Source organism: Phragmites australis, chromosome 22 (assembly GCF_958298935.1).
Source record: "Phragmites australis chromosome 22, lpPhrAust1.1, whole genome shotgun sequence".
In the NCBI taxonomy this organism is placed as follows: Eukaryota; Viridiplantae; Streptophyta; class Magnoliopsida; order Poales; family Poaceae; genus Phragmites; species Phragmites australis.
The window spans coordinates 5,378,744-5,405,088 of record NC_084942.1 but is presented as its reverse complement, the minus strand read 5'-3'; the positions used below and the strand labels follow the sequence as shown (position 1 = coordinate 5,405,088).

The 26,345-nt window shown below is 40.5% G+C and overlaps 3 protein-coding genes across 6 annotated transcripts; 2 read left to right on the top strand and 1 right to left on the bottom strand.

Annotated features, from left to right (window-relative positions):
- The first annotated feature begins 1,286 nt into the window (after positions 1 to 1,286).
- Positions 1,287 to 6,635, top strand: LOC133904421 (NAD-dependent protein deacylase SRT2-like). 3 transcript variants are annotated; one of them, XM_062345925.1, is made up of 11 exons: positions 1,287 to 1,461; positions 3,287 to 3,329; positions 3,415 to 3,664; positions 3,749 to 3,814; positions 3,908 to 3,953; positions 4,565 to 4,725; positions 4,830 to 4,959; positions 5,388 to 5,552; positions 5,881 to 6,008; positions 6,135 to 6,234; positions 6,320 to 6,635. In XM_062345925.1, the coding sequence occupies exons 1-11, from the start codon at positions 1,417 to 1,419 to the stop codon at positions 6,371 to 6,373; spliced, it is 1,188 nt and encodes a 395-aa protein (XP_062201909.1). In that variant the 5' UTR covers positions 1,287 to 1,416; the 3' UTR covers positions 6,374 to 6,635. The 3 variants fall into 3 exon arrangements, with proteins under 3 accessions (XP_062201909.1, XP_062201908.1, XP_062201910.1); XM_062345924.1 differs by having other exon boundaries at positions 3,239 to 3,329; XM_062345926.1 differs by having other exon boundaries at positions 1,318 to 1,461; positions 3,247 to 3,329.
- Positions 6,636 to 10,456: 3,821 nt separating this feature from the next.
- LOC133904420 (dynamin-like protein ARC5) lies at positions 10,457 to 22,099 on the top strand. The gene is made up of 17 exons (XM_062345923.1): positions 10,457 to 10,924; positions 11,605 to 11,769; positions 11,952 to 12,074; positions 12,304 to 12,525; positions 15,621 to 15,754; positions 15,840 to 15,932; positions 16,182 to 16,245; positions 16,417 to 16,465; positions 16,559 to 16,641; positions 17,100 to 17,257; positions 19,419 to 19,479; positions 19,796 to 19,858; positions 19,945 to 20,045; positions 20,158 to 20,215; positions 20,291 to 20,626; positions 20,713 to 20,877; positions 21,803 to 22,099. Exons 1-17 carry the CDS (start codon positions 10,547 to 10,549, stop codon positions 21,869 to 21,871), a joined length of 2,322 nt encoding a protein of 773 aa, XP_062201907.1. The 5' UTR covers positions 10,457 to 10,546; the 3' UTR covers positions 21,872 to 22,099.
- A 360-nt stretch (positions 22,100 to 22,459) lies between these two features.
- On the bottom strand, positions 22,460 to 26,345 carry LOC133905295 (probable L-ascorbate peroxidase 6, chloroplastic/mitochondrial). Of its 2 annotated transcripts, XM_062347056.1 has the most exons (12): positions 26,184 to 26,345; positions 25,983 to 26,096; positions 25,484 to 25,604; positions 25,308 to 25,408; positions 25,121 to 25,208; positions 23,662 to 23,729; positions 23,493 to 23,579; positions 23,226 to 23,300; positions 23,074 to 23,151; positions 22,880 to 22,984; positions 22,741 to 22,788; positions 22,460 to 22,664 (listed from the first exon to the last, which is right to left on the bottom strand). In XM_062347056.1, the coding sequence occupies exons 1-11, from the start codon at positions 26,256 to 26,258 to the stop codon at positions 22,771 to 22,773; spliced, it is 930 nt and encodes a 309-aa protein (XP_062203040.1). In that variant the 5' UTR covers positions 26,259 to 26,345; the 3' UTR covers positions 22,460 to 22,664; positions 22,741 to 22,770. The 2 variants fall into 2 exon arrangements, with proteins under 2 accessions (XP_062203040.1, XP_062203039.1); XM_062347055.1 differs by having other exon boundaries at positions 22,460 to 22,788.

The following is a 26,345-nucleotide window of genomic DNA, read 5'->3' as shown; positions in this document are numbered from 1 at the left end:
GGACGATGGTTCAGGCTCGGTCCAATCAAGCAACGCCAGGAGAGACGCAGCGGCACTATGCATACACACTTGTGAGACAGTGGTAGCTCCGTAGCTAGACACTGTGCCGCCCAGTGGAGCGCTCCCCTGCACCAATGTGACAGGGACGCCACGATGACACTATTGCCCTCATATCATCTGACCCCAGGGGCGAAGCTAGAAATTAGATACGGAAAGGGCTAATAAGACATAGAGGGGATCAATTAAATTGAACTGCAGTTAACACGTGCTGATTAGTATTTTATTAGCGAGATGACAGCGTCGTTGGGGGTGCCAGGCCCCCTCTGGCCCATACCATGGCTTCGCCACTATCTGACCCGACGGATGCGTGTTAGATCATCTCCAACAGCTACCTTGAATTTTTATCTTCAAAACACTATTATAGTATCCCCTATCACTATTACAGCATCCCTTATTTTTCTATTGTAACAGCACTGTAGCACTGGATAGAGGATTTGTTGGAGATGAATTTCTACTGCTACGGTAGACCGCAAAAATACTGTAGCACTGGAAAAGTGAGATTTGAGGACTCTCTTGGAGATGGCCTTATTGCTCCGAAAAAAACGCATTACCGGACAACGGCGCCAAATCTTACGGGTTATGACATTAACCTACGACGTTAAATAATGGGTTTAAATTTAAAATTAGATAACATATACAGTTATATTTGTCGAAATAGATGTTATATCATCGTATTTATAATTTTAGCATATGTAATCGGTACCTTATTTACTAAAACTGACTTTTGATACACCATTCATAAAATAACATAGACCTAACCATATTACTCCTTCCGTTTCGTAACGTTTGTCCATGACCTCGGGCTATACCTTTGAGTGCATGCATGCATTTACTTCAATATTGATGAATTATTTGCTCTCATTCTTGCATTGATTAGGGGTAGCATATTTATCTTATTGTATTTTTTCACTCGATTTCAGTATTTTTTGGTTTGTACATAATCGTATGCATGAACAAATATTGTGAAATGGAGGAAGTAGACACACGAGATGCTAAATATAACACTGTAGTTAATATTTGACACCTCGTAGATTGATAATCAGATATATTCGATATATAAGATGTCGAATACAACGATGACCGATACCGGCGGCCAAAGTTTATTTGTGAAATACGTTTTCGAAAAGGGGAAAAAAAAATCCACGGATCTGATCAGCCTCTGCTTCGTACACGTAACCGCCCCACATATGTGCTGACGTGGCTAGGAATTATAGCGTGGTTGGTCTCGTCTTCTCCGCCTTGTTTATTTCCCACCAAACAAAACCGCACCTGCGTTGCGGTCTCCAGACCTCGCGGCGACCGCGCCTCCACGTCACGTGCGCCGCCGCCCGCCGGAGCCTAGCAGCCGGAGCACTGATGGCGGCGGCCCCAGCGGCGCACGCCTACCGCGCTACGGCTTCGGTAATTACGCGCACTCTCCATTTTGCCCCTAGCTGTTCCATTTTCCCTCTCTTATTCTCTTCTTATAAATTAATCTGAGGCGTGCGAATGATAGTGTGTGGATTGGTGTTTGAGGGTGCTCAGCAGTAAACATTGGCCAAGGTTTGGGCATGTTTGACAAGTGCAGCGTAGAGTTTGGCGATTTAGATATCAGCCGAGAGGCCTTGGGGATATGAATGGGCAAGACTGTCGTTCTGTTTGGTAGCTCAGCGATTTCAGAGTTGCGATTTCAGAGTTTGGTAGCTCAGCGATTTCAGAGTTTGGTAGCTCAGCGCAAGATTTGTAACCTGACATTACTATGGACAAGCGAGCGCTGATACTTGGCTCAAACGGCCTCCTAGTAGAATGTTCAACTGACCCAATACGGATTGATGGAATTGGTACGGAAATTGTTAAAAGAGAAGTAGCACAAGGCTGGTATTTCGCATTTTGACCTTCTAAGGATGGAGCTAGCAACGATTTGTTGTCGAGACTATACTGATGCAAATGCAAAAGATTTCCCACCGATGGAGATTCATATGCTCGAGTTATTCTAAAATTAAGAAGCTGCTTCTAAGGACTTGCAAACTGTAACTCTATTTGGTTCGTGAAACTGCTCACTTATCTAGTATAAATGTAGAAGCTGATACATAAGTTTAATATCTGATGTAGATTTTTGTGGTGAGGTTTTTGGTGTTTGTTAGGTCCAGATATAGTTAATGAAAAACCGAGCAGTGAATCTGTTCTTCCAGAAATGACTTCTTTTCTTAATTGAAAAATGAACACTACCAAAAGTGAATATTGCTTCTATAAGTCTCCTCTCCTATTTTCCCCATACAGTACTTCTCTCATATTTTCAATTTTTATCATAAAATAAAAGCATGTGTTATGACATGAAGAAATTCAGTGCTCTCTTCATTTATTACGTGTGAGAACTGGAATGAACAAAGCACAATATTATTTGATGCAATGGTGAGCGACTGGTTTCGACGGGTGGACTTCTCTTTGTTCAGAGCTCTGAAATAACATTTTTGGGGTTCCAAAACTAGAAATTTCCACAATTGTTCAGTATTTTATATATCCATGTTTGTCCTTTCTATATGTCGTTAAGTATATAAGATATGTTATACCTGATGTATCATTTAAAAAATGGAATAGCTACAACTATTGCCCGAAACTCAAAGCAAGAACTCTTATTTTTTATCCCTAAAGAAAGGCACTGTATTTTATATATGTTCTTGTTTAGCAGCAGTTATGATACCACATTATGTAATTTTGAAGTGAATTTCTGTGAGTAGTATGTACTAGTTCAGGATGGAAAGGATATGTTCACACAGGGAAAACTTGGCTTTTTCTAGCTGAGGTAGATTAGGATAGTGCTAGGCTATGCTTTCTGTGAAATATGCAACTTATTAGTTGTGAGTTGTCTCTGTGGCCCTTGCATGTGCCAACTTTGAACCATTTTTGTGAATGGGTTGTCACTTGCCAGTACAAATTTCAGGAAAAGATACAGTGGAGATTGGAAGTTCTAAAGAAAAAATTGAGGTCATATTGGGAAAGACTGTGTATCACTTCATTTGACATGCTCAACACTTAGATTATGAGTTAGTGTAAAAGAAATATAGTATGAATGTGATCCTTTCTTTGTGGTACTTCCGTATCGAAGTTTCTTGGAACAATTTTCTGGTTATGGTTGCCTTGTTGGCTATATACCAATGCAATTAAGTTGGTGCCTTATAAGTATATTTTTACTGTCTAGGACTCTAGGTTTATTGTACAACCAACTTACATGTGTAATGGAACTCAGATCATTGCAGGCCTAACAGGTGCTCTGAGAGCAGCGTCTAGAGGCAAGTTGGTTGAGAGGAACTTCTTTTTTCTGTGGTTATTTGGCTATTGCTACTTTTGTACTAATTAGTTGAAATTGCTTATCAGGATCATGTTCTCCTTTCTGCTATTTCCAAGCATCAGTACATAATGGACTTCTTAACAGAAGGAAAAATCTTTTCTCTCTGAGATGCTCTTTTCACTCCTTGCAAGCAAGAAATAACCATTCATCGGCTGTTGCACCTAAGGACTATTGTGAAACATACATCCAATTTTTAAGAGACAAACGGATAGTGCCTGATTCAGATCCTCCAAGCTCTAAGGATGTGGACCTACTGTATCAATTTATTGATAAAAGGTAACAATCCGTATTTGAACTTCCTTGTCAAGCTTCTGAGCTTTATTTGAAGTGAAATGAGCTACATTAACTTTTCTTCTTCAGTAAAAGGCTCATGGTGTTAACTGGAGCAGGAATGAGCACTGAGTCAGGAATTCCTGATTACAGGAGGTACATGCATTGCTAAATCTGTCATGAAACCATATTGCCGGCCTTGCCATTCTTATATATGTTCTAACCATCATAATCCTTATTTTATGACAGTCCTAACGGGGCGTACAGTACTGGTTTTAAACCACTTACTCATCAGGTTTGCCCTATTATGCTTGTTAAATGACACCTCTTGTTCATACAAGTGCACTTAGCATTTTGTCTTTCATATGAAGCTATTTTTAAAGTGGACATCCTATGCCAAATTGTTTGAATTATTGGACCTGGTATTTGAATCTTGGATCCTAAAAATAACAAGGTTGTGCACTATGTGTTTATTTACATCCATTATCTGTGTGCAAGACTCATAAAAAAGGCCAGTTGCATTGGTCACTTCTTCCTTTACAATCAACTATATTTTCAAAACAAGTTTCTGGAGTCCTGACTTCTGACTTAAATGTTGTTTTGATTTTTGAACAACAATTCACCTAGGAAAACCATTTAATAAAAGGTGCTTCTACCATTAGGGAATATTAACTGCTCTATCTAGGACTCATCTTAACTTCTCTGCTATGTTCTGTAAGCCGTTGAATGATTTGTGTCATCCTTTTATGATTTTGCCATATGATTTTTGCAACTTGGTTTTCTATGACTATATGAACCAATTTTCATTAGAAAATAATTCGAACAATCACTGATTCTCTCTCCATTATTTAAAATCAACTTACCATGATCATCTTTTCCTTGCCCACTTACCATTTGGATAAATAGGAGTTTGTTCGCTCTATTCGAGCCCGAAGGCGGTATTGGGCTAGGAGCTATGCTGGATGGAGGAGGTTCACGAAAGCACAACCAAATACAGCCCATTATTCCCTTGCATCTCTAGAAAGAATTGGTCGTGTTCACTCAATGGTTACCCAAAATGTGGATAGGTCGTGAGCTGGATCTATGTTATTGTTAACTGAGAGAAGTGTAACTTTTTTTATGGGGCAATGTAACTTATTTTTCACCTTCACTTTGTGCATATGTAATTTAGGTTGCATCATCGTGCCGGAAGTAAGCCACTTGAGTTGCATGGAAGTGTATATGAGGTAATTTGTTTAGAATGTGGTACATCCATTATCCGAGAGTCATTCCAGGAGCAAGTGAAGTACCTCAACCCAAAGGTTTGTCATCCATTTGATACTTGTTATATATCTCATTCAAATTGGCAGTAGTATTTGTTTGATTGTTTCATATGAGCCCTTGAAAAATATGTTTTCATAGTGAGTTTCAGTTCCTTGTAAAGTGTTTGACTTACTGTAATCATTTGATTTATTTTTTTGCGGAACTAATCATTTGATTTTTTATTAAGCTTTTTTTAATTATTTGAACATGGTTCGTTTGTAGTGATTGTTTGGCTGTACAACTCTTGCATTTGATGTTCATGTTATTAAATTATCTAATTTTGATGAATACAGCAATACATGTATGTAGATGACTGATGCCACTTGCTACTCAAATTTTCAAGTGAATTAATGCCTATTATTTTTCCTTCTTTGGACTAATGGTTTCAGTAGCCCCGGAAGACTGACCATTGCTGCTGTGTCTGCAGTGGGCTCAAGCTATTGACAGTTTGGAAGTGGGGCAACCAGGTTCAAACAAAAGTTTTGGAATACAGCAGCGACCTGATGGTGATATTGAGATTGATGAGAAGTTCTGGGAGCAAGATCTTGATATTCCTAGTTGCAATCAATGTGGTGGAGTGCTAAAACCTGATGTGAGATTCTCTTTGCCCCTGTATTTGTGGTATTTATTTCTTCGTATGTTGGTATTGATCAACTACAGTTTGAATTATTAGAAGAATGATACTAAGCCACATCTAGGTTTCCTAGCTAGAATTATCTGGTATTAGCAACATTTATTTCATTAGCATCTTATATGATACAGTTACTAACGAGTAATCTCTTTAGCAATGACTAGAACTAGAATGTAAAGTGCTATATCAATATATTATACCATTTCCACATTCTTTCTCAACTCAATGTAATTCTATAGAAAACGTAAGTATAAGTTGAAAGCTAATGTGTTATTTCTGATGTTTGAAGGTTGTGATGTTTGGTGATAATGTTCCTCAAGAGAGAGCTGATAGCGCTAAGGAGGCTGCAAGAAATTGCGATGCTCTTCTGGTGGTTGGTTCAGCACTAATGACAATGTCTGCTTTTAGGCTCGCAAGGTATCATTATAAAATACTACATGATCGAGAGAGTTAATCATCATGTTTGCTGAGAGTTCTTCCTTTTCGACCAAATCTTTTAAATTGGGTTAAATTCTGTCGGACTGATGATAAATCCGCATCCAGGCTTGCACACGAAGCAAACGCTCCAATAGCCGCGGTTAGCATTGGGGAGACGAGGGCTGATAGTATTTTATCGTTGAAAATCAATGCGAGATGTGGGGAGGTTAGTGTCTCTTACTTTGAGCTTTATGTAACGCAGTATATGACTTACTGCAGTTCTCTTTTGCCTTGTTGCACACCTTCTTCAGATATTGCCCAGAATACTTCAGATGGGAAGTCTGGCCATACCGAATGTAAGTTGAGTATGTGCTGCCGAAGTGTCAAGGCGTCTTCTGTGGCAATCACAGTCTCTCGTAAGAACAATCTTAGGAGAGCTCTGTTAGCAGTGAAGAAGACAAGGTGAACCATATAATAGGCGAGGCAAGCAGTGGCGGATCTAGAAAAATTCTCATAGATGTGCTCATTCCACACTAGCTGCATACAATTGTAATTTCTAGTACAACATATGTACTACATCACAAGTCTAATGAAATTAAGGTTAAAATTAAGCGAATTGCAATACAACTTGTTCAGATTAGAGTACCAGAGGTCTTACATGAATATAAATTGCAATGTTTGCTCTCTTTTTTTTTGCTTTAAACTATGTCTATACTTGAACTAATTTTCGTTTTTTTTTGGTGTCTGGGCACACCCGGGTACCTACCTGGATCTACCCCTGAAGGCGAGGCAAACAAAAATGAGGCCCACCACTAGATGTAGAAGTGCTACCGTGACGATGATACTAAGGGCTTTTTTTTTTCATGCTATGGCTCTTTCAGAAGTTGATCCTTTGGAGAAGCTGATTCTTCAAAGCTGTGGCGATTTCATATCATAGTCTTTGGGTTGAATTTTGATGTAGATGAAGTGTACAATATTTGTAGTACCTCTATCGACCACCTCCGAATGTCATACCCAGAGTGCACAGAAAGCACCTCCTGAGCAGCTCGTGGGTTCTAAATTTCTAATGCTAAAGGTAGCTTTGGATTCTAGGAGCTGAATCGTGAATCCTAATTCTAAATTTTCACCGCTAAATCATACTATTTATTTCAGCTTTAGCTTTTGAGAGCATATTTCAGAATCAAAACCTGAAAGAAACATAGCCTAAGCATGACCGGTCAAACAACCAGTCCATCTTCATCCTTAGCACCACGCATAGGGGTGATTGGTTGTCCGTACAAACAAATCTCGATTTGACTGATATGTATAATCTTAGAGAGAAGTGTATTTGTTACACGTATACACTGTTCTAGTCTGATCCAGTAGATGCAAATGTACGCTCTCAGTCTAACACGGGAGGGACGCTCAATTATATGCAGTCTTGCCTGACGGATGCAAGTTCATACATACTCTCATGCAGATGGACTCACTTGTCAGTGTCAAAAAAAACATCTTTATGCAAGCAACCAATCGGAATTTTAGCTTTTGCATCCGCTCATACAATCCCAGATTCGATTAACCAAACAAAAATATAGCTCAGCATGTCTAGACAGATACAACCAAACAAACACTCTTCTTTTTAACACTCTTATATCCGCTCATCCTGCTTCTTCTCAGCCTGTGCATACAATTCATATGGAAAACAGAACATACGATTAAACAATCACACCCATATATTCTCAGGTGAATGGCCCTTGCCGTCATGCTTCTTACCTCCACTGCACCCATTGCTCGAAATGAATTATACCCGTGCCTTATGTCTCCCCTGCAGTCTAAGCCGATTAACTCCTCACCGTCGACTAGATTTTGAAATAGCCACAGCCATTTCAAAATTTTGATCACTGAATTGGATTAGATGTATAATGATCATCGTGTAGCGGCCCCTTTTCACCTCTAGATAGAAAATTTTAACATGTAGTGGCTGAGCTAGGCTCGGCACTAGGGTGTTGCAGGACCGTTCAAATCCAATTAATCTCACATAACCTACAATCCTTTGTATTTTGTATCCCTACGCTACCGTGGAGTAAATGTAGACAAAGAGAATCGTCCCCTATAGTCCTTTGTATTTTATAGGCTAAGATGATAAATATCCCTACTCGACGCAAAAAAACATAGGGAAACAAAATTTTCCTTAGTTTACTGTGTCGATTCTTCTCACAATTCATTGTAGAAATCGGTGAATCGGTGGAAAACTCGCTTCCCGACAAATCCAACCGACCTACTATTGACCTGCCCCTTTACTTCGTGAATATTTACCCCCAAATGCCATGGAACAAAATCAATGTTTCCCATCTCTCCCTCCTCTCGCATTTATCTCCCATGGCGATTCTAGGGTTTGGAGTATCATGCACCGCCAGCTAACCGCATCGCCTCGGACGCCCGGATATTTCCCCTCGTCGCCCATCTCCACCGATGCCGTGTCTCATCGTGCGTGCAGGGCAGTTGGCGTCGTCCTTGACTGGAAGTACTCTGCGTCGGTCGCTGCCGAGTGAGCCGCAGCATCTCCGGTCGTCTCGATGCTTCTTGTAGATCGAGAAGGAAGCCGAACTGGACAATCTTCTCAACTGGACCCTCAGGTCAAGAAGAAAGCCAGCACTGTGAGTCCTCCTATTCCCCTTTCTCTGCTCTGCTTAGTATGCAAGTAGCACTGTGACCCTCACGCCTCCGGACGTCAGCCACCAAGTCGTCGTTGCCAGCCAACTCCATATCACCACCGCCAAAGTCCATTTGGCCGCTTTCGGACCCCCTCGCTGCTGGATCAAAGTTATGTGGTCTCTCCTCCATCCGTTGTGCTTGTTTACTTGGTACAATTTAGTTTTGCTCATTTGTGCCATGATTTGCTAATTATGCTTTGATCTGGCTGGACCTATCTTGTATTGAAATGGTTGTTCCTATATCTGTTTTTCAGTTCGTTACATGTATGGTCAGACAAAGATTACCAAGCTCTTGCTGAAATGCATGTTGTTGCTTCTCCTCCAGGGATGGCATGTTGCACGGATAATTTTCACTCTAGTTGTGACGGTAACCGTAATATGTGAGATGTGGATGCAAAAATAGTGAATGGGTTGTGAAATGTGAATGCAAACTCTCTGAAAATGTGTGTTTTCTGAATATGGGTGTGTTTTCTGCTCACATTGTTCTCTGAAATTGGAGCCTGTCAGTTTCTTCAAGAAGTGTATTTATTGGTGACATGCAGTTAGGAGATAGCTCGACACTTCCATGTAACTTTATGAGATTGCTTATGGAAGTTTCAATGACTTGTGCATGTATCTTCATGAGATTGCTTACGGAAGTTTCAGTGACTTGTGCTACCAAATAATTGTATCTGAAAGAGCATGTTCATGTACCGCGGTAACTCACCCCTTTCTCTAAAAATACGTGTTTTCTAGTATGTTACACGCTAATTTTTTTTGGGTATGGTCATACGTCCATATTGTTGTTGATGATCCAATCAAACTTGTGAATTTCTTTTTTACTTTTAATTGTACAAGAAGTTTCAATAAAATAAGAGAGCGTATGTATAATGGGATACATCACATATTGACATGTCTTGCAACATAAAAGCATGTACATGTAGATTGTAGTTGACAAGGGCATAATGGTCAATTCAAACACTATCCTCTCTTTGAAGCATCAAAATCCAGTCAGATAGCCAAACGATTTTATAGCTGAATTTGATTCACCAAAGAAAGATTTTTAAGATGAATCAGAATCACTTTTATGATGAATAATGCGGAGCCCTACCAAACTAAACCTAAAAAACAACTAACCTTCCATCCTTCTAAATTTTTCCCTCTCAAAACTCACTGGCTTTCGCCTAACACATAAGGTGACACCCATGGCCTCCTTTATTTTGCTTGGAGTTTCAAGAAACTGTCAATGTGACTCGAGACGCTGCTACTTCTGTGGTGTCCGGAGAACCTTCACCTAAGCTTGATGGTGACAAGCTCGAGAATCCACTGTTGCAACAAAAATGGATCCTAAAGGCAACTTTGTCATTATGTAAGTTTTCTCTTCCTACCGTATACATGGTTTGCAAACAATTTTTTTTCGCAAAATGCATTTGAGTTCATGCTCTATATAACCTTTTATCAAGTATTACATGACACCACACTGGTGGTTCAAAAAAGTAAAACAGGTGAATTTTTTACTGTTTATATGCTGTGTCGAGTCTTACTGCAATCATACATGTGAAGTGCACGACGTCAACTTAAAATGCACATCCTACGTGTGAAGTGTACGACACTAAATCAAGTTGCACCGTGTAATAGACCAACAAATCCAAAGTTCGTGGCACCATCAAAGGGTTAATTTCCGAATAACGTTTTCTGAAGGATCTATTTGTGAAATTATTTTTCGAAAAGGGCTAGAAATTAAAGTAAGAGAACAAAAAAGAGATAACGCACGGGACCCTTTCGTCTTCCCGCACTGCAGCACGCTTGAAACCTCCCCTCCATTCCCCACCCAACCCACTCCAAAACCCTACGAAAACCACCGCAATGGCGACGCCGCCGCCGTCGGCGCCGCTATCGCCGGATGCGGATGCGGAGGCGGAGGAGGCGCGGGAGCTCCTCTACGAAGCGTACAACGAGCTGCAGGCCCTGGCGGCCGAGCTGGGCGGCGCCGCGGCGCCCGCGCCGGCGGTGGTGGTGGTGGGCCACCAGACGGACGGGAAGAGCGCGCTAGTTGAGGCGCTCATGGGGTTCCAGTTCAACCACGTCGGCGGGGGCACCAAGACGCGCCGCCCTGTCGCGCTCCACCTCCGCTTCAACCCGCGATGCGACGCGCCCCAGTGCCGCCTCCTCGCGGGCCCCGGGGACGCCGACGAAGATGACGCCGGGGTTGCCGGCCGCCCGATGCCCCTCGCCAACATCCAGGTACGTATGTTCAGTGACGCGCACGTGTTTGTCGAAATGCCGCTGCGGTGTGTCCCGGTCTGTGCAAGCTGTTATGCACCGTGTGTTTGTGTAATTGCCGGACGCACGTGTTTGTCGAAATGCCGCTGCGGTGTGTCCCGGTCTGTGCAAGCTGTTATGCACCGTGTGTTTGTGTAATTGCCGGGTTATTTAATAATTTGCCACTCCGGGGATTGAGTGATTAACAATTTGCCACCTTGGCCCACTGTTAGTGACTTAGACGGACTCATAGAGAACAGAATTGGCTGTAGGACTCTAGGATTAGTTGCCAGCTAACTCCATCTACTACTAATGATGTCGAAGTCTCGCCTAGCATGCTAAAAGCAAACTTTGTGCTTGAGTGAAGGTTATACTGTTTAGGAACTATTTGGTTAGTTTGCTAGAACATGGAGGCATATAAAACAAGTACCACCGAACATCAGCTTGATACATATTTGTGAAACCATTGAATCTTCACAATGTGGGACATGAAACTCCTGTGTATATTGTTTGATTAACTAGGAAATAAATAATTTGCCAGTTTTGTTATACTGTCGAATTGGAATGCAGAGAAGATGGGACCATTGTTTATTAGATGATTTATTTCCCCAAAATTTTCTGTGGCTTAAGGATGTTATTTTATAAACTCAACTATTTTTCAGGCATATATTGAAGCTGAAAACTTGAGGTTGGAGAATGACCCTTGCCAATTTTCGGAGAAGGAAATCATAATAAAGGTAGAATACAAGCACTGTCCCAATCTCACCATTATTGACACTCCAGGCCTCATTCTTCCAGCTCCTGGCCGTAAAAACCGAGTTTTGCAGGTACTTTTTCCCCCTTTGGTTTTCCCTTTTTTAATCTGTCAGTTAACAGTAGTAATTTTTAGCTTTATGAGTGCCTTCGATTCCACAGAAATTGCACATACTGTGACCTTAGGGCCTAAGTATTAATTCTGACACTAATGTTTTACAAAAGCAACAACCTTTGACAATCTTGCGACCTGCAGAGCCAGGCTCGTGCTGTTGAGAGCCTTGTTCATGCTAAAATCCAGCATAAAGAGACCATAGTACTGTGCCTTGAAGATTGTAGCGATTGGAGTAATGCAACTACTAGAAGAGTGGTGATGCAGGTTGGTTCTTTAAATTATTGTTCTATATGGATAAGTCCCTCTATAAGACTATACTATCTTGCATGATTTCCCACATACTCTCTTATTCAGTTGCCATACTTAAACAAAAGACAAAATTACTTTTCTTGAGTTTTAAGTCAAACAGTGCTCGACTTAGCACAATCCTTCCTTACTTGATAATAAAGCGGTTCCTCTAATCAAAGTTTTGTGTTTCCTTTTGATACTGCAGGATGATCCTGATCTTGCAAGGACCGTTCTAGTCTCCACAAAACTGGACACTAAAATACCACAATTTGCCCGGCCCTCTGATGTTGAAGTGTTTCTTCACCCACCAACTTGTGTGCTAGATGTTTCCTTATTGGGAGATTCTCCCTTTTTCACATCAGTACCTTCTGGTAGAGTTGGTTCTTTCCATGAAGCTGTGTTTAGGTCAAATGAAGAGTTTAAGAAGGTAACTTAAGCCAGTACTTCCCGGATTCTTCAGAGCTTTTTGTTTCTGCCAATGAAGTGTTGACTTATCTACTATTATAAACATGCTTGACCTCTGGTGTTAAGCTGACTGCAAGTTTTCTTCTTGTGCACATGCGAACCATCTGCTCACCTGATTTCATTAAGTATCTGACCAAAAACAGTCAGGTGAATTAAAATCAATCACGAACGTCCAACTCAGTATGATGTGTGTTGTTTTTTCCCTTAGAAGAGGATCACAACTAACTACATAACTGTTGTTTTAAAGAGGTTTCAGGGAGCTAAGTTTATGTATCGAGGTTATAGAACACTCCTTTGTGTATTTTTATTACATGACTAAGTTTTTACATTAAATATTATAAGACACATTTGTTCTGAAGCTCGAACTCCACTATGAAGTGCCATTCCTAGATTATGCTTCTATATTTATGTCTACTTCCATGATTCCATGCATTAAAGATGTATCCAGGAATAATCTATGGCTAGTAGATAGGATTCTACCACTCTTTTCGGAGGTCAGGAATGAAAATAGACAGCACTTAAATTCTGACTGAAATACGTGCAGCACTATTGGATTAATGATTATTGTTTGTAAGATAAATGAAATGTTGTACTCCCTCCGTTCAAGAATATATGACTTATTGGACAAGATATGATCTCCAATAAGCAATGTTGACCACAATTTTCATAGTAATATATTATTGAAAAGTATATACATTTCATATTTTGAAGTACTTCTCATTAAAAAGTTCTAATGCTATTATTTTCATGTTAATATTCTAAATTTTGTATACATTTGTGGTCAATGAGTAGGAAGTTTGACCTCTCGAATCCTAAACATCATAAATTTATGAACGGATGGAATTGTTAGAAGGAGAGGAGTGTATGAATGTCACTTGTATTGAGCAGCCCACGATTAGGGGTGGGTGGGTTATTAACAAAGGTCCATTAGCGGCTTGAAGCGAGGATAGCAACCTGATGTACGCGCTGGGCACGCACGACTTCGAGATAGGCAGTCGGAGGTGCGACTGCAATGCCCGGAAGGTGAAGAGGGAGCTCTGTGCTGTGCCAGCGGTGACCAACTGGGAAACGGCTACTCCCAGCGTGCAGCGAAGATGCGTGCTCCGGCCAGAGCACGCCCGTGGAGATCCGGGCATGAATATGGCCACGTTGCTGCGGTGGACACACGTGGATCAAATTCGATGGAGGAGCATGACAACAGAGGAGCAGAGGATGATGGCAAGCTTGAGGAAGCACAGATCTAACGATGGTAGGCGGTGCTGAGCAGGAGTCGCACCGCTAGAGGAGAAATTCAGCAACGGCCTGCGGGAAGCGTGAAGCACAGTGCGTGCACGTAGATCTAGCCGATGCAGATTGGTGACGGTTAGGGGAAGCTCGGAGGCGGCCGAGTTTGGCCACGACGAAGATGATGACTCCCCTTTCCTTCGCACGGATCAAACCAGATCCATGTTGGAGAAGCCCAATGACACATGGATCCGGCACCGGTGAAACTTGTTGACGACAGAGACCTCAAACCACCTGGATCTGACTCACAGAGCTGTGGACGAAGCAGAAACGAGATGGTTGTTGCGAGATGGCTGCTGCTGTTGTGGCGAATAGGGTGACATACACAAGTACGAGAGGGGTTTGGGCCTCAGGTTGCTGCCCTTGGGAGTGGAGTTGGTTCCTCCCGAGGGCTCTGATGCCATGTTAGTGTTAAGAATAGCAACTTGTATTCAGTGGTAGCCCTATGGGGGCAATATATAAACTACACGAGGGAAACACTAGGACTAGGAGATTACCTTAATACCCTTGACTATTATACCCTTAACACCTCCTCAAATGCAAGGCATATAAAATATCGTTGCATTTGAAAGAATGGACACTTAGTACTAAACTTAGACAAAATAAACTATACATCCATAATCTGTCTCTTCAGAGCCATTGTAGAGTTGTTGGTTTGCTACAGCCTCTCCTGTGATGTGCACCTCCTTTGTTGATCAAGGCTGCATGTGCTGTTTTGGTTCTGCTGTGCTGCTAGTCATTGGCCGAGCAATGCTCTTTATGTTTTGTCGTTGCTATAGCTGCAGCTGGCTAGTATCAGTATGTCTCATCTTAGGGTCGTGTCCTCCGTTGTGTTCATCCAAGTCCGCTAATCCCTCTCCTTGACTTAGTCTGAGCCATGCGAGTCCACAAAATCTTTGTCAAACAGCCGATTGCTACTTTTGGCTAATCACTTCCTGTTGTTGATGCGATTTTGCCTTCTCGGTCTTCTTGTAGACTGTGTCTGCTACTCGTAGATTCTGTTATGCAGATTTGTGCGGCAATGGCACGTCCGCTCCAACCTTGCTACCGTTTGTCCCCTTTGTTGCGACTCTTGACTAGAGGCACGTTCATCGTCACGACTCTCTACCTATGTGCTTCCCTTTGCACCTTCTCGATTTAATAAGGTTTTTCAAGGCTTAAACGCTACAACGACATGATGGAGACTCAGGCTTGTATCACTTATCTTAGTGTTGTAATGCCTCTAAGTCTAGTGCTTAGTGTTATCCTTTCCAAATGCAACGTGATTGCATACGCCTTGCATTTGAAGAGGGGGTGGTGTTAAGGGTAAAATAGTCATTGTACTCTAGTATAGGGTTTGGGGTCCTTGTACTACATATATTGCTCATTGGGCCTATTCAATACAACCGACTTCATCCTAAAATAGTATCAGAACAGTGTGTGAATGTTAGTTGTATTAAGCAACCCACAATGGGGATATATGTAGTACATGTGGGACATGAGACACCCAAATCCTAGACTACTATTACAATGAATTTTTTACCCTTAACAGGAATAACCTAGAAGGAAAGCAAAGAACTGCTTTAAGAACATATGGAATGTTCTAGCTTGAACTATTTTACAGAACACCATGCCTGTCTTCTGGTACAACTTTTTGCCAGTATTGTTCTTTCTCAGCATCTGATATCCAAATTTGGGTTGCCTTTTCTCTTATGTGTAATGAGCCGGCAACTTTTTCATTGATACATCCTTGTAAGGCCTCTAATTTATTGATCTTATTGTGTTATCTTGAAGGCCATCTCATTGAGAGAGTTGGAAGATATTGCATCTATTGAAGACAAGCTAGGAAGGTCACTTACAAGAGAGGAGAAAGATAGAATTGGAGTGAGTAACCTAAGACTATTTTTGGAAGAGTTGCTGCGGAAGAGGTATTCTTGTATATTAACTGTAGAGAGTAATGTATTTTCATCATTCTTCATATCTCTTGTGAATAATACAAACATTATTGACAAGGTACATTGAGGGTGTTCCATTAATCATTCCACTTCTTGAGAAGGAACATCGCAATACAACAAGGAAATTACGTGAAATCTGTCAAGAAATCAGGTGATTCCTTAATTGACTATTAGCACATATATCTAAATACAGTTGAATGTCCCTGCAATCTAGATCCCCGTTCCCTAAAAAACAATGGATTATTTTTCCCTTATAGTAAATTATTTGGTGTTTCTGAAGCTCAAAGCTTTTAAGGGAAGCTTAGTTACATTCTTCCATATAAGCCTGGGTTTGAATGCTGTTTAGGGTATATTTTTACTCAAGATGTATGATATATGCTGGCATTCTATATCTTGACAGTGATTTGGACGAAGCAAAACTGAAGGAGAAAGCTCAGCTGTTCCATGATTCATTTTTGACCAAGGTCTTTCTACAACATACTATCAAGCAGAATTTACATTACTTAGACAGAGCAATGTTCTTGCTCTACAGCATTTGATACCAATGAATAATCTTAGAATGCTGTATTCAGAAACAAAACCTGCTTCAAATGGGCTAAAAAACCTGAAATTGATGCTGTATTATCTTGTTTCAGTTATCTTTGCTACTGAAAGGCATGGTGGTTGCACCTCCCGATAAATTTGGTGGGTGTTTTATCTCCTGTTATTGATTTTCTGGAGGACTTGATGTTCTTGCTGCTCCCTTTGTTATGACTTGTTAAAACTGTTGGACCACAGGAGAAACTTTAATTAATGAGAGGATTGATGGAGGAACATTTACTGGAAGTGAGAATTTCCAGCTTCCAAACAAGATGATGCCAGTGAGTTCTACTTTTCTTTTTATTTTTTTGTATCGAAGGTGCTCTTCTACTACTCTGTCTTAGTTTAAGCTTATAATGTTTCAAGCAGGAGCTGAATGTTCCTTGTTACAACTAAGCTCTGATGTGATTGTGTTTGAAATGCCTTCGGCCTTCCTCAACGGTTTCGTGATGAACCTTTAATCTATTAGCATTTAGCAGTAGCAGATTGATATGGGTTACTTGAGTACTTGACCCCAGTAACTTTTACTGTCCTTATGATATGAAACATTTCTTTTTGATGAAAACAAAAGGGTAACCATATTTTTTCCTCACTACTCAGCTAATTGTGTTCATTTCTGGGTTCAATATACACCATATACTTCTGTACCTTGCCTATGGCTGTCTATACATTTTGTGATTATCTTAAGAATGATTTTTATTCATCTATGAAATGTTTCAAAATGTTTTTTTTTCCTCAGAATGCCGGAATGCGTCTTTATGGTGGTGCACAATACCATCGGGCAATGGCTGAATTTCGTCTGGTAGTTGGAAGTATTAAGTGCCCTCCAATTACTAGGGAGGAAATTGTCAATGCTTGTGGTGTTGAAGATATTCATGATGGGACAAACTACTCTAGGTACTCTCTTTCTCAAGGTTATCGTAATGAAACAGATGCTAGGATAGTACAATTCTACAAGCACATGGAGCTGAAATGACATGGGTGGTACTAGGATTTAAATCTGGTAGGATGGATCTTACAGACTCAGGCAGGATTGAATAGGATCTTGTAGGATCGTGGTTAGGATTGGGTAGGATCTTCATTTTAAATATGATGCTAGATGTTTTTACTTCAGGTTCTGTTAGTCTAATTTGCCTTCTTTCAGATTTTTATGGATTTTTTAGTTTAAAAAAGTTATCTTATAATGTGAAGAGAGCCATGGGTCGATCAAACCTAATATGGGAGTTTGTAAAAAGAGATTTGAAGGAATGGAATATCCCCAAAGAACTATCTATGAATAGAAGCATGTGGAAGTTTGCAATCCACGTGCCCAGTGGCGGAGCTTGGGCCCAATTCCAGCAGAGGCCAGCATAGTGGGCTGGGCCGAAGGGGGGGGGGGCAAATTGTGCTTACGAGGGTGGGCTGGGCCGAAGGGCAGGAGGGCAGGGGGGCCACGACCTAGGTTGGCCTCCATAAAGCTCCGCCACTGCACGTGCTAGAACCATAACTTACTTATCAATCTCTTTGTACCGTTATTACTTTTGTTTTTTTTACTATTACTAGTACATTTATTATTATTATTATTTTCTCATCATATTTTTAGTTGGATCTTATGGGTTTCATTTCTAGTCTACCCCAACTTGCTTGGGACAAATGTTTTGTTGCTGTAAAAAAGTTATCTTATACAAAATTTAAGTCTGTATAACATATGGAGTGAACTGAATAAAACTATGTGATTAGTTTACGTGAACTAAATGTGAATTAGCACATCCAAACCTGTAAGAGTAAATTACACTTTGCCCCAGTTGCCCAAAGCTGCAGAAACTCCAGATCTAAGCAAAAGTCTCACTTAGCAGCTGGTATTCATGCCAAAATGTTCAACAAAATCCGAGATCTAAATAATATGTCCTCGCCGGCTCGACAATGTGGCCATAGGATCCAAACATGTTAGCCAAATCTCCTTTTGCTTTCCTGTCTTTCACCTCTCTCTCTTTCTACGCCTATCTACCCGGTCATCTCCCATATCTCTACGCTCGCCCCCTTCAATGATTGATGATGGCTAAAGCAAAGAGTGTCCGAGGGTGCTGGAGAGGGTCCTGGCGTTGAGGTAAAAAATGAGGCAGATGGCAGCGCATGGCAGTGGCCGATGTCAAGAACAGAATGGTAGCCAGTGGCGAAGCCACATTGAGCCAAGGTGGTGCACATGCACCAGGCTAGAATTTTTTTAGAATTGTTTTCTCATCATGTTTTTAGTTGGATCTTGTGGGTTTCTTCTCTAGCCTACCCTAACTTGTTTGGGACAAAGGCTTTGTTGTTGTTGTTTGTAGCTTATTTTGACCACCTAAAACAGTTAAAATTGATAATGTTGATTTAAAATTATACATGTGTGCACCACCGTCAATTTTCTTCTAGCCTCGCCCCTAATGGTAGCATAGTAGTAAAGAGAGTAAAGCTTGGGGAGGCAACACCAATATAACAGAAGTGGTTAGTGCAAAGTGGTACCAACACAGATTGGGCCAAAGATGGGAGAGGACATGGTGGTGTGTTGTGGCAATGGCAAGCTGGCCGAAGGTGAACCAAGGAGGTGAGGCAGCATAGGTGGTCTTGAACCTGGAGTGTCTTGTTGCTGGCTAGTAGTGATCTAAGGTGGTGGCCTCTACATCAGCTAGTGATGGTTGGCGGCAATAGTGCAATATGTGGGCTACTGTAGAGGTGATGGGGAGGGATTTGATTGACATTGGTCCAATTGCAAGCCAGCATGCTATGTTGTCCATCTCAAAAGTGAGTGGCAATAAGTTTGTTGGACCTAGGGTTTTGTGCAAATGTGTAATTATAACATTAATCATATAGCTAAATTTTTCTGTTGCAGATGCATATATCTTGGCAAATGTTGGCCTTATATAATGTATTTTTCAAAATCTGATAAAATCATGATCCTCAGATCCGATCCTATCAAACATAAAATATCCTACTTATGATAGCGTCCTGTCAACCTTGCTATTTCTGTATGTCAGAAATACTATAGTTGTGCACTTGTGCAGTATATTTGTTCATTTTGAACATTGTTTTGTTTTGTTAGGACTGCTTGTGTAATTGCTGTGGCAAAAGCACGTGACACATTTGAGCCATTCCTTCATCAGGTTAGTGAGCTTAACACAAGTTTGGGCTCATTGATGATCCCTGCGATCAGATTTCTTCACGTCTGTTTCTAGATTTATGTCATTATATATGCTTTTGTGTGATTAGGGTTTCAGAAACCTGCAGTAGGCTTTTTTATTTGGGCTTCTTGTACCAGTCTGCCAGACATTTCCTACTAAAGCATGTGAAATCATTAGTGGTAGTGTGATTTACAAAATAATTTTAATTGTTGAACTACTTGTTCGTGGTTAGATAAGGGTTGATCATTGCTTCTGTTTGATATGTTCCTTGGACTAATCTCACTAATTTTTTGTGCAGTTGGGTTTTAGGCTTTTGTACATACTAAAGAGACTGATCCCAATCTCTGTTTATCTATTGGAGGTACTAATTTGTCTTAACTTATTCAGATAGTATGTTTCTGTTTCCCTTTTTTTTTTTTGGTGAAATACTCTGATGGACTTTAACAGAAAGATGATGAGCGCTTTAGTAGCCATGTAGTACTTGTAAAGCGTGTCCAAGCTGCATTCAAGAGGTTTGCTGAATCCACTGAACAATCATGTCGTGAAAGGTAATAACCTTCGTGCTTCTGATACTTATGAATTGGTTTCTTTATTACTTTTACTGACATTTCTTGTTGTCAACTGTAAATGTGCTACACATGGATCACCTTTCATTAACAGGTGTATGGAAGATTTGGAGAGTACCACTCGTTATGTCACTTGGTCCCTGCATAACAAGGTACAATTATTTTCACATTAGAAATTTAGAATATGTTCTATCAGCATGCTTAATGGCTTGCTCTATTGGATATAGAATCGTGCTGGATTGCGACACTTCCTCAATTCATTTGTTGCACCAGAGCAACTATCAGTAAATACACACACTGCACACGCAACTGCTGGACTACACGAGCAATCATCTAGGTTGAATGATAATAAACAGGATAGGCCGAAGGGAGACTTGAAATCAGATTGTTCCTCAGACTCGAATTCACCCAGTGTTGTGCCAGAGACCAGGCTGGTTGATCTGTTGGATAGCACACTTTGGAACAGAAGGCTGGTGCCCTCATCTGAAAGACTTGTTTACGCACTGGTCCACCAGATTTTTCATGGGATCAAAGAGCATTTTCTTGTCACCACTGAACTGAAGGTCCCCCTGCTGAAAATCCTGTACTCAAACTTCGTTGCTCGTATTTTGTTCATGTTTTAATGCTTTGGTTCATCATGAAATTGCAGTTCAATTGCTTTCTCCTCATGCCGATTGTCGACAAATTACCGGTGCTTCTACGACAAGACCTTGAATCGGCCTTTGAAGATGAACTTGGCAGCATCTTTGATGTCACTCAGCTGCGCCAGTCTCTTGGGCAGAGGAAGCGAGCGCTGGAGATCGAATTGAAGCGGGTACTTCCTTTCATGAGTAAATTTCACAAAACTACAGATATTTTTGATAAAATTATCGCAGAACTACAGATTTAAGTAATAGTTTCACAAAACTACAAATATTTTGATAAAATTATCGCAAAATTACAGATTTAAGAAACAATTTCACAAAATTACAGATTTAGTGTCGATTTTATTGCAAAATTACAGATTCTAGAGGAGCTGTTCCCAGCCTTGTTACCATGATGATCGGGTCTCGTTTGCAGTCTCACAGCATCTGCCAGCTCATGAAACGGATCGTCTGTGAGCTCATGTGATTGCAAGCGGGGCCTATTCGTCAAGTTAACAGATCTGCGATAGAATCTATAGCTCTACGATAAAATCAACGTTAATTTGTAGTTTTGTAAAACTGTTGCTTAAATTTGTAATTTTACAATTTACGATAATTTTACCAAAGTATCTGTAGTTTCATAAGCTCCTGTACGATCCGTTTCATAAGCTAACAATTGCTGTGAGACTGCAAACAGAGTTCGGTCGTCATGGTAACGGGATTGGGAACAACTTCTCCAGAATATATAGTTTTGCAATAAAATCGACGTTAAATCTGTAGTTTTATGAAATTATTACTTAAATCTGTAGTTTTGCGATAATTTTATCAAAGTATATGCAGTTTTACGATAAAATTGACACTAAATCTGTAGTTTTGTGAAACTATTGTTTAAATCTGTAGTTTTGCGATATTTTTGTCAATGTATTTGTAGTTTTGTGATAAAGTTGACACTAAATTTAAAGTTTTATGAAACTATTATTTAAATATATATTTTTGCGATAATTTTATCAAAGTATCTATAGTTTTGCGAAATTTACTCTCCTTTCATCAAGCAGTTTTAAATGTGTTCTATACTATGAACGATGGGAATAACTAATGTTCTTTTGTTGGATTCAGATTAAGCGCTTAAAGGAGAAGTTTGGGGAGATAAATAAGAAGCTCAATTCTCTTCAGGTTAGGCAGTAGGTCACTCCAGAATCTAGAAGTAGCTGCTAGCAGGCTAGGACTCCAAGTAAAGCATTTGACGCCGTAATAATCTTTAGTCACCTAGTGTGACTTCTTGTTGGATCTATTTTTTGTAAGTGAATACGAGTGCTTCCTATGTTTTTCTACTTAATGTATATTGTTTCTATATGGTTTTCCAATAAAATGCTCTATCCCTCGCAAAGTTCCTAAATGCGAGGTGTTGTTTTATTGTTTAGCAACTTTAGTTTCTACTGGACAAATGCTAATCATCGTCCATGTATTCGACATTTACACAATTCCAACTGCGAAATGTTTACTGAGTTGCTCCTGTTTTTCTTTTCTTTTCTTCTTTTTTTCCTTGAGAGTATGCTACAAGCAGATTGCTAGCCATGATTCAGGCTGCATTGAGGTGCCCAAGAGGGACATTTGTGAGAGCAGCATATTCATCGCATATAGGATACACACATACTATACTAAATGCTTTCTCAATGAAAGAAAAAGAAGTCGGTTCAAGTATGAATACTGCATGATTTGCACACGAAACTTCGCATAAATGATAAACAGGTTATGTGACGTTGGACGAAGAAAAGTTGTATCAATCCTGTGAGCATGATACTTTTGTAAGTTCAATGCAGTACAATACATCATCCAAAGATAGTTCGTGTAACAAATGTTACGTCCTGAAATTGCCCAGAGCTGCTGTTATTTCTGATTGGAGCTCACAACTCAACATAGAGCATGCGCAGCACAATCTTTGATCTGTGACTCCAATCTGTGGAGCAGTCATAGAACCTGAACAAGTTCTATGAGCTATGAGCAAAACCTTATAATAGCACAAAGGAACAGGGACCTTGTCTTGTTCACTCATCGAAATGCATTTCATCAGCAGCTGATGCAAGCTAGTCAAGTGAGATACCCTGCACCATTTCAATTAAAAGCATGTCCATGACCTGACAACATATTTGTTTTCTACCTCTCAAGAATGGAAATAATCTTAATCCCATTTACCTTTGGTGGGTCAAACTTTGCACCGAGATTGCTTAATTTCGCATGAGCTTCAGCATAGTCTTCGAAAAATGTATCCTGATCCTTGGCATATTTTTCAGCGTAGATCTTCAAGCATGACAAGTCATAATGAAACTTGGTTCAGAGCATCAGCTAGAGATGTACATTTTTTTGGCAATATGATAATCTTCACTAACCTTAAATGATGAATCCTCAAAGAGCACAGCATCAGTAGGCAGAACTAGAAGGTCCTCATCCTGTCTTTCTTTGACATCCTGAATATATATGCCCGTATTTTTGTAACTGTTCCATGATAGCTGGTAATGCTATAGCAAATTAGGTACCCTACCTTGAAATAGCTGTTGTCAAACTTGAGCCACTGAGATGTCCAAGGCTGCCCCCCAGGCGCACCAGGCCCGTTTTTCTGGCCAGTCAAGTAAAAGAATCAATTAGCTGAAGCCTGAAGAATGCGATACACAACTCCGAACACACTTCAACAACAACTTTATAATGCAGATGCTACTACTATGTACTGATCACAAGAAGCAAAGAGTATCTTTACAAGAATAATAATGGTCGAAAATAGTACAAGAAACTACAGTTGTATGTTACGTACAGTGTATTTTGTTTCTGGTTTGCCCCAGCCACTACGCTCTGGTCTTGCCCGTCCAAGTGTATGAGCTCCTGAAAGTGCGACAATTTCCTATAGAGCACAAAACTGATGTGACTAGCAAATTCAGAACTATGTTGTGTTGAATAGTTTAAACACAGCAATCTGTGAGTACCTTGTCATTCAGGCCCATTCTGTAGAATACTTCACGCAAATGTTCCGCAGGTGAAGGTGGGCCAGCAGCTGAATGGGTGTAAACACAGAAATATGAGTAACCTGGGAATAAAATCTGCCATACAAATAAAGCATTGGAACATAAAAGAGGTACGCACTATAAACAATGTTTGGTTTCTAAATGTAAATAAATGATGTGACATATGAAGAAATTTATCAGGAACCGCTGGATAGGAAAAAAGAACACTTGAAAACATTGCAATACTTGGCAAGATAATGTGTAATGAACTTTCCAATTATATGACCAAAAGACAACTGCATGGGAATAATTCCATCCCGCACGGGTGGTGCAACTTCGAGGTTTTTGTATTCTTTAACCTCTTATACTAATATTTTAAAAATAACCCCCTACCAACTAATTTTTTTTTAAAGAATCCTTTTGGCCGCACCAATGCAGGTGACGTGGCAAGACAACACTATCTCTGTGTTTTTTTTCTCAGGCATGGCAGCATTGTCTTGGAAATTTAGTTGGCAGGGAGTTATTTTTAGAATATTACTTTATAATGGGTTAAAAAAAATCTGCAGCTTCCCAATATCCTGTTACATTGTGAGATGTGGGCAGCTGAAACAATTTATCTTGTGCATTATGCATATTCAGTCATGTGATTCAACCCTACCATAGACCTCACAATGATATATCTATAAGAAACTTGTGTTTTACAGATCGCATAACTCTCTTATAGGCCTTTAGCCTGTTGTTACCTTCGATTTTACTAATTAAATTTCACAAATATATGGATTAGTCTGTCCTAACCGTCTCAACAAGTTGAATTTGGAGGCATTATAAGGAACCCAACAAATACTACAGGAATGACAAGGGAAAAAGGATAAATTTGTGATACGGGAAAAGATAACCATTAAAAGTTAGTGGGAAAGTATTATGCTGTATCTGGGTCCTCGTAATATTACAACAGTGTTTTATTTTAGTGTTTTACTTTGATGTGCCAAATTTGCATATTGAAGACAAACATTTAGATGCCATAAATCTGATAGGAGGCATCTCTGCTTAAAACGGATGATGTCCAGGACAAAGTTTTATTACATGTCGTATCTCATATGTAGATTGCAGAGATAAAATGGAAAAGGAGGTCGAATGGAATTAATCTGTGAGTTAATTTCTTTGTGCATGCAATTTTATGTCAAATTATCGAATATATTTTCTGTCACATGAATCATAAAGTTTGGTCATACTAATCTATTGAAAGGTACCAGTATACTGAGATTTTAAACTTTCATTCACATATAAGAACTAACCAAGTAAACTGAAGTGGTAAATATAGTCACCACACTGGTAACAAGAGTTTAAATATGGTAATATTTTATAAGAGGCAGTTTATCAATGTTTTAGTCAGGGAGTTAGCTGAAAGTTTAAGAGAGGTTTAAATCCATTATTTACTAACCAGGAAGCCTCCCCTCTGGTGGGCATTGTTCAGGGGCAGCAACATCAACCCTTCCATAGACCATGGGTATTTTTGGGCCACCTGCTTCCTGAAATGTGAGAAAATCAAAACAGCTAGGTATCATTAACAAAAAACATTTTTATGAGTTATCATCACTTAATCAGTGAGCTGAAGCACTATAAAGGACCTCAATAGCTGTAGCACTGGCAAGCTGAAACAGATCTGCATATGTGACACCTGAATACTTGTCCTTGATGGGCTGGATCAGCTTCAAAGCATTCACAAGACCTGTCGTGGAAGAATTAATGTAAGAATCATCCCTCATCATGGAATAACAGATAACCGATGGAAGAGAAGCACTACCAGCATTAGCCGCATGCTTTAGCTCAATTTCAAATCTCAAGCTACCATTAGCTCCACCGCACTGCGGCCACTCAGTAATGTTCTTGTCATAGGTACCAGCATCATGCCACCCCAACCGAACCTGGAACACAAGAGAACTCATCATATAAGTCATACATAGTCAACAGCAAGGCTGCATCCTCTATTTGCACCAAGAAGGTGCAAAGGCAAAGTGTGCAGATAGAGCAAAGATCAAAATTTACAGACTAGTGCATCTACAGCAATAGCATATTTTCAAAGCCTAATCTTCTTGCATAAGCAGTCGTATGGCCAGTAAACTAGACATATAGTACTACCCAACTAAATTGCAGTACTAGTTCATCAATTGCATGGCACATGAGAATAAACTTATGCATAGATGCAACATTCCTGGACGGCTAGATAAATCAACAAAAGACCAGTACAATCACTTGTCTGCTCGAGCTACAGGAAGCTGCAGCCTTTGCACGAGGAGAAATACCAGGATGGGATGGCAGGAGGTGGCCTTGAGCAACTGCTTGACGTCCTCCCGTGCACCCCTCATCTCGGCCGCCGCGTCCCCTGCCGCCGAGCTCAACGGAAGCCGCCCGGGCTCCTGCGCCGCCGGGAAAGAAGCAGGAAGCACGAATCAAGAACCGGTGTACCGGCACGGACGATGGGCGAGGCGAGGAGCCGCCGGTACCTGGGAGGCGAGGAGGAGGCCGCGGAGAGGGGATCCGCAGGAGACACCGCGGCGGAGGAGGTGGTGGACGGCCATGTCGGCGGCGGCGGCGGGGTTTAGAGGTGGTTCTGGTCCGCGTGGGTAGGGAAAGTAACGGAATGGACTAAGACTGAGGCGAACCGA

Coding starts and splice junctions, on each gene's coding strand:
- LOC133904421 (XM_062345924.1), top strand. CDS start 1,417: ATGGCGGCGGCCCCAGCGGCGCACGCCTACCGCGCTACGGCTTCG. Junction 3,665..3,748: donor TATCAATTTATTGATAAAAG/GTAACAATCCGT, acceptor TTTCTTCTTCAG/TAAAAGGCTCATGGTGTTAA. Junction 3,815..3,907: donor GGAATTCCTGATTACAGGAG/GTACATGCATTG, acceptor ATTTTATGACAG/TCCTAACGGGGCGTACAGTA.
- LOC133904420 (XM_062345923.1), top strand. CDS start 10,547: ATGGCGACGCCGCCGCCGTCGGCGCCGCTATCGCCGGATGCGGATGCG. Junction 17,258..19,418: donor GATGGGACAAACTACTCTAG/GTACTCTCTTTC, acceptor TTGTTTTGTTAG/GACTGCTTGTGTAATTGCTG. Junction 20,627..20,712: donor TTGTCACCACTGAACTGAAG/GTCCCCCTGCTG, acceptor ATGAAATTGCAG/TTCAATTGCTTTCTCCTCAT.
- LOC133905295 (XM_062347055.1), bottom strand. CDS start 26,258: ATGGCCGTCCACCACCTCCTCCGCCGCGGTGTCTCCTGCGGATCCCCT. Junction 25,605..25,982: donor CCTCCTGCCATCCCATCCTG/GTATTTCTCCTC, acceptor CTTGTGTTCCAG/GTTCGGTTGGGGTGGCATGA. Junction 25,409..25,483: donor AAAGCATGCGGCTAATGCTG/GTAGTGCTTCTC, acceptor CTTCCACGACAG/GTCTTGTGAATGCTTTGAAG.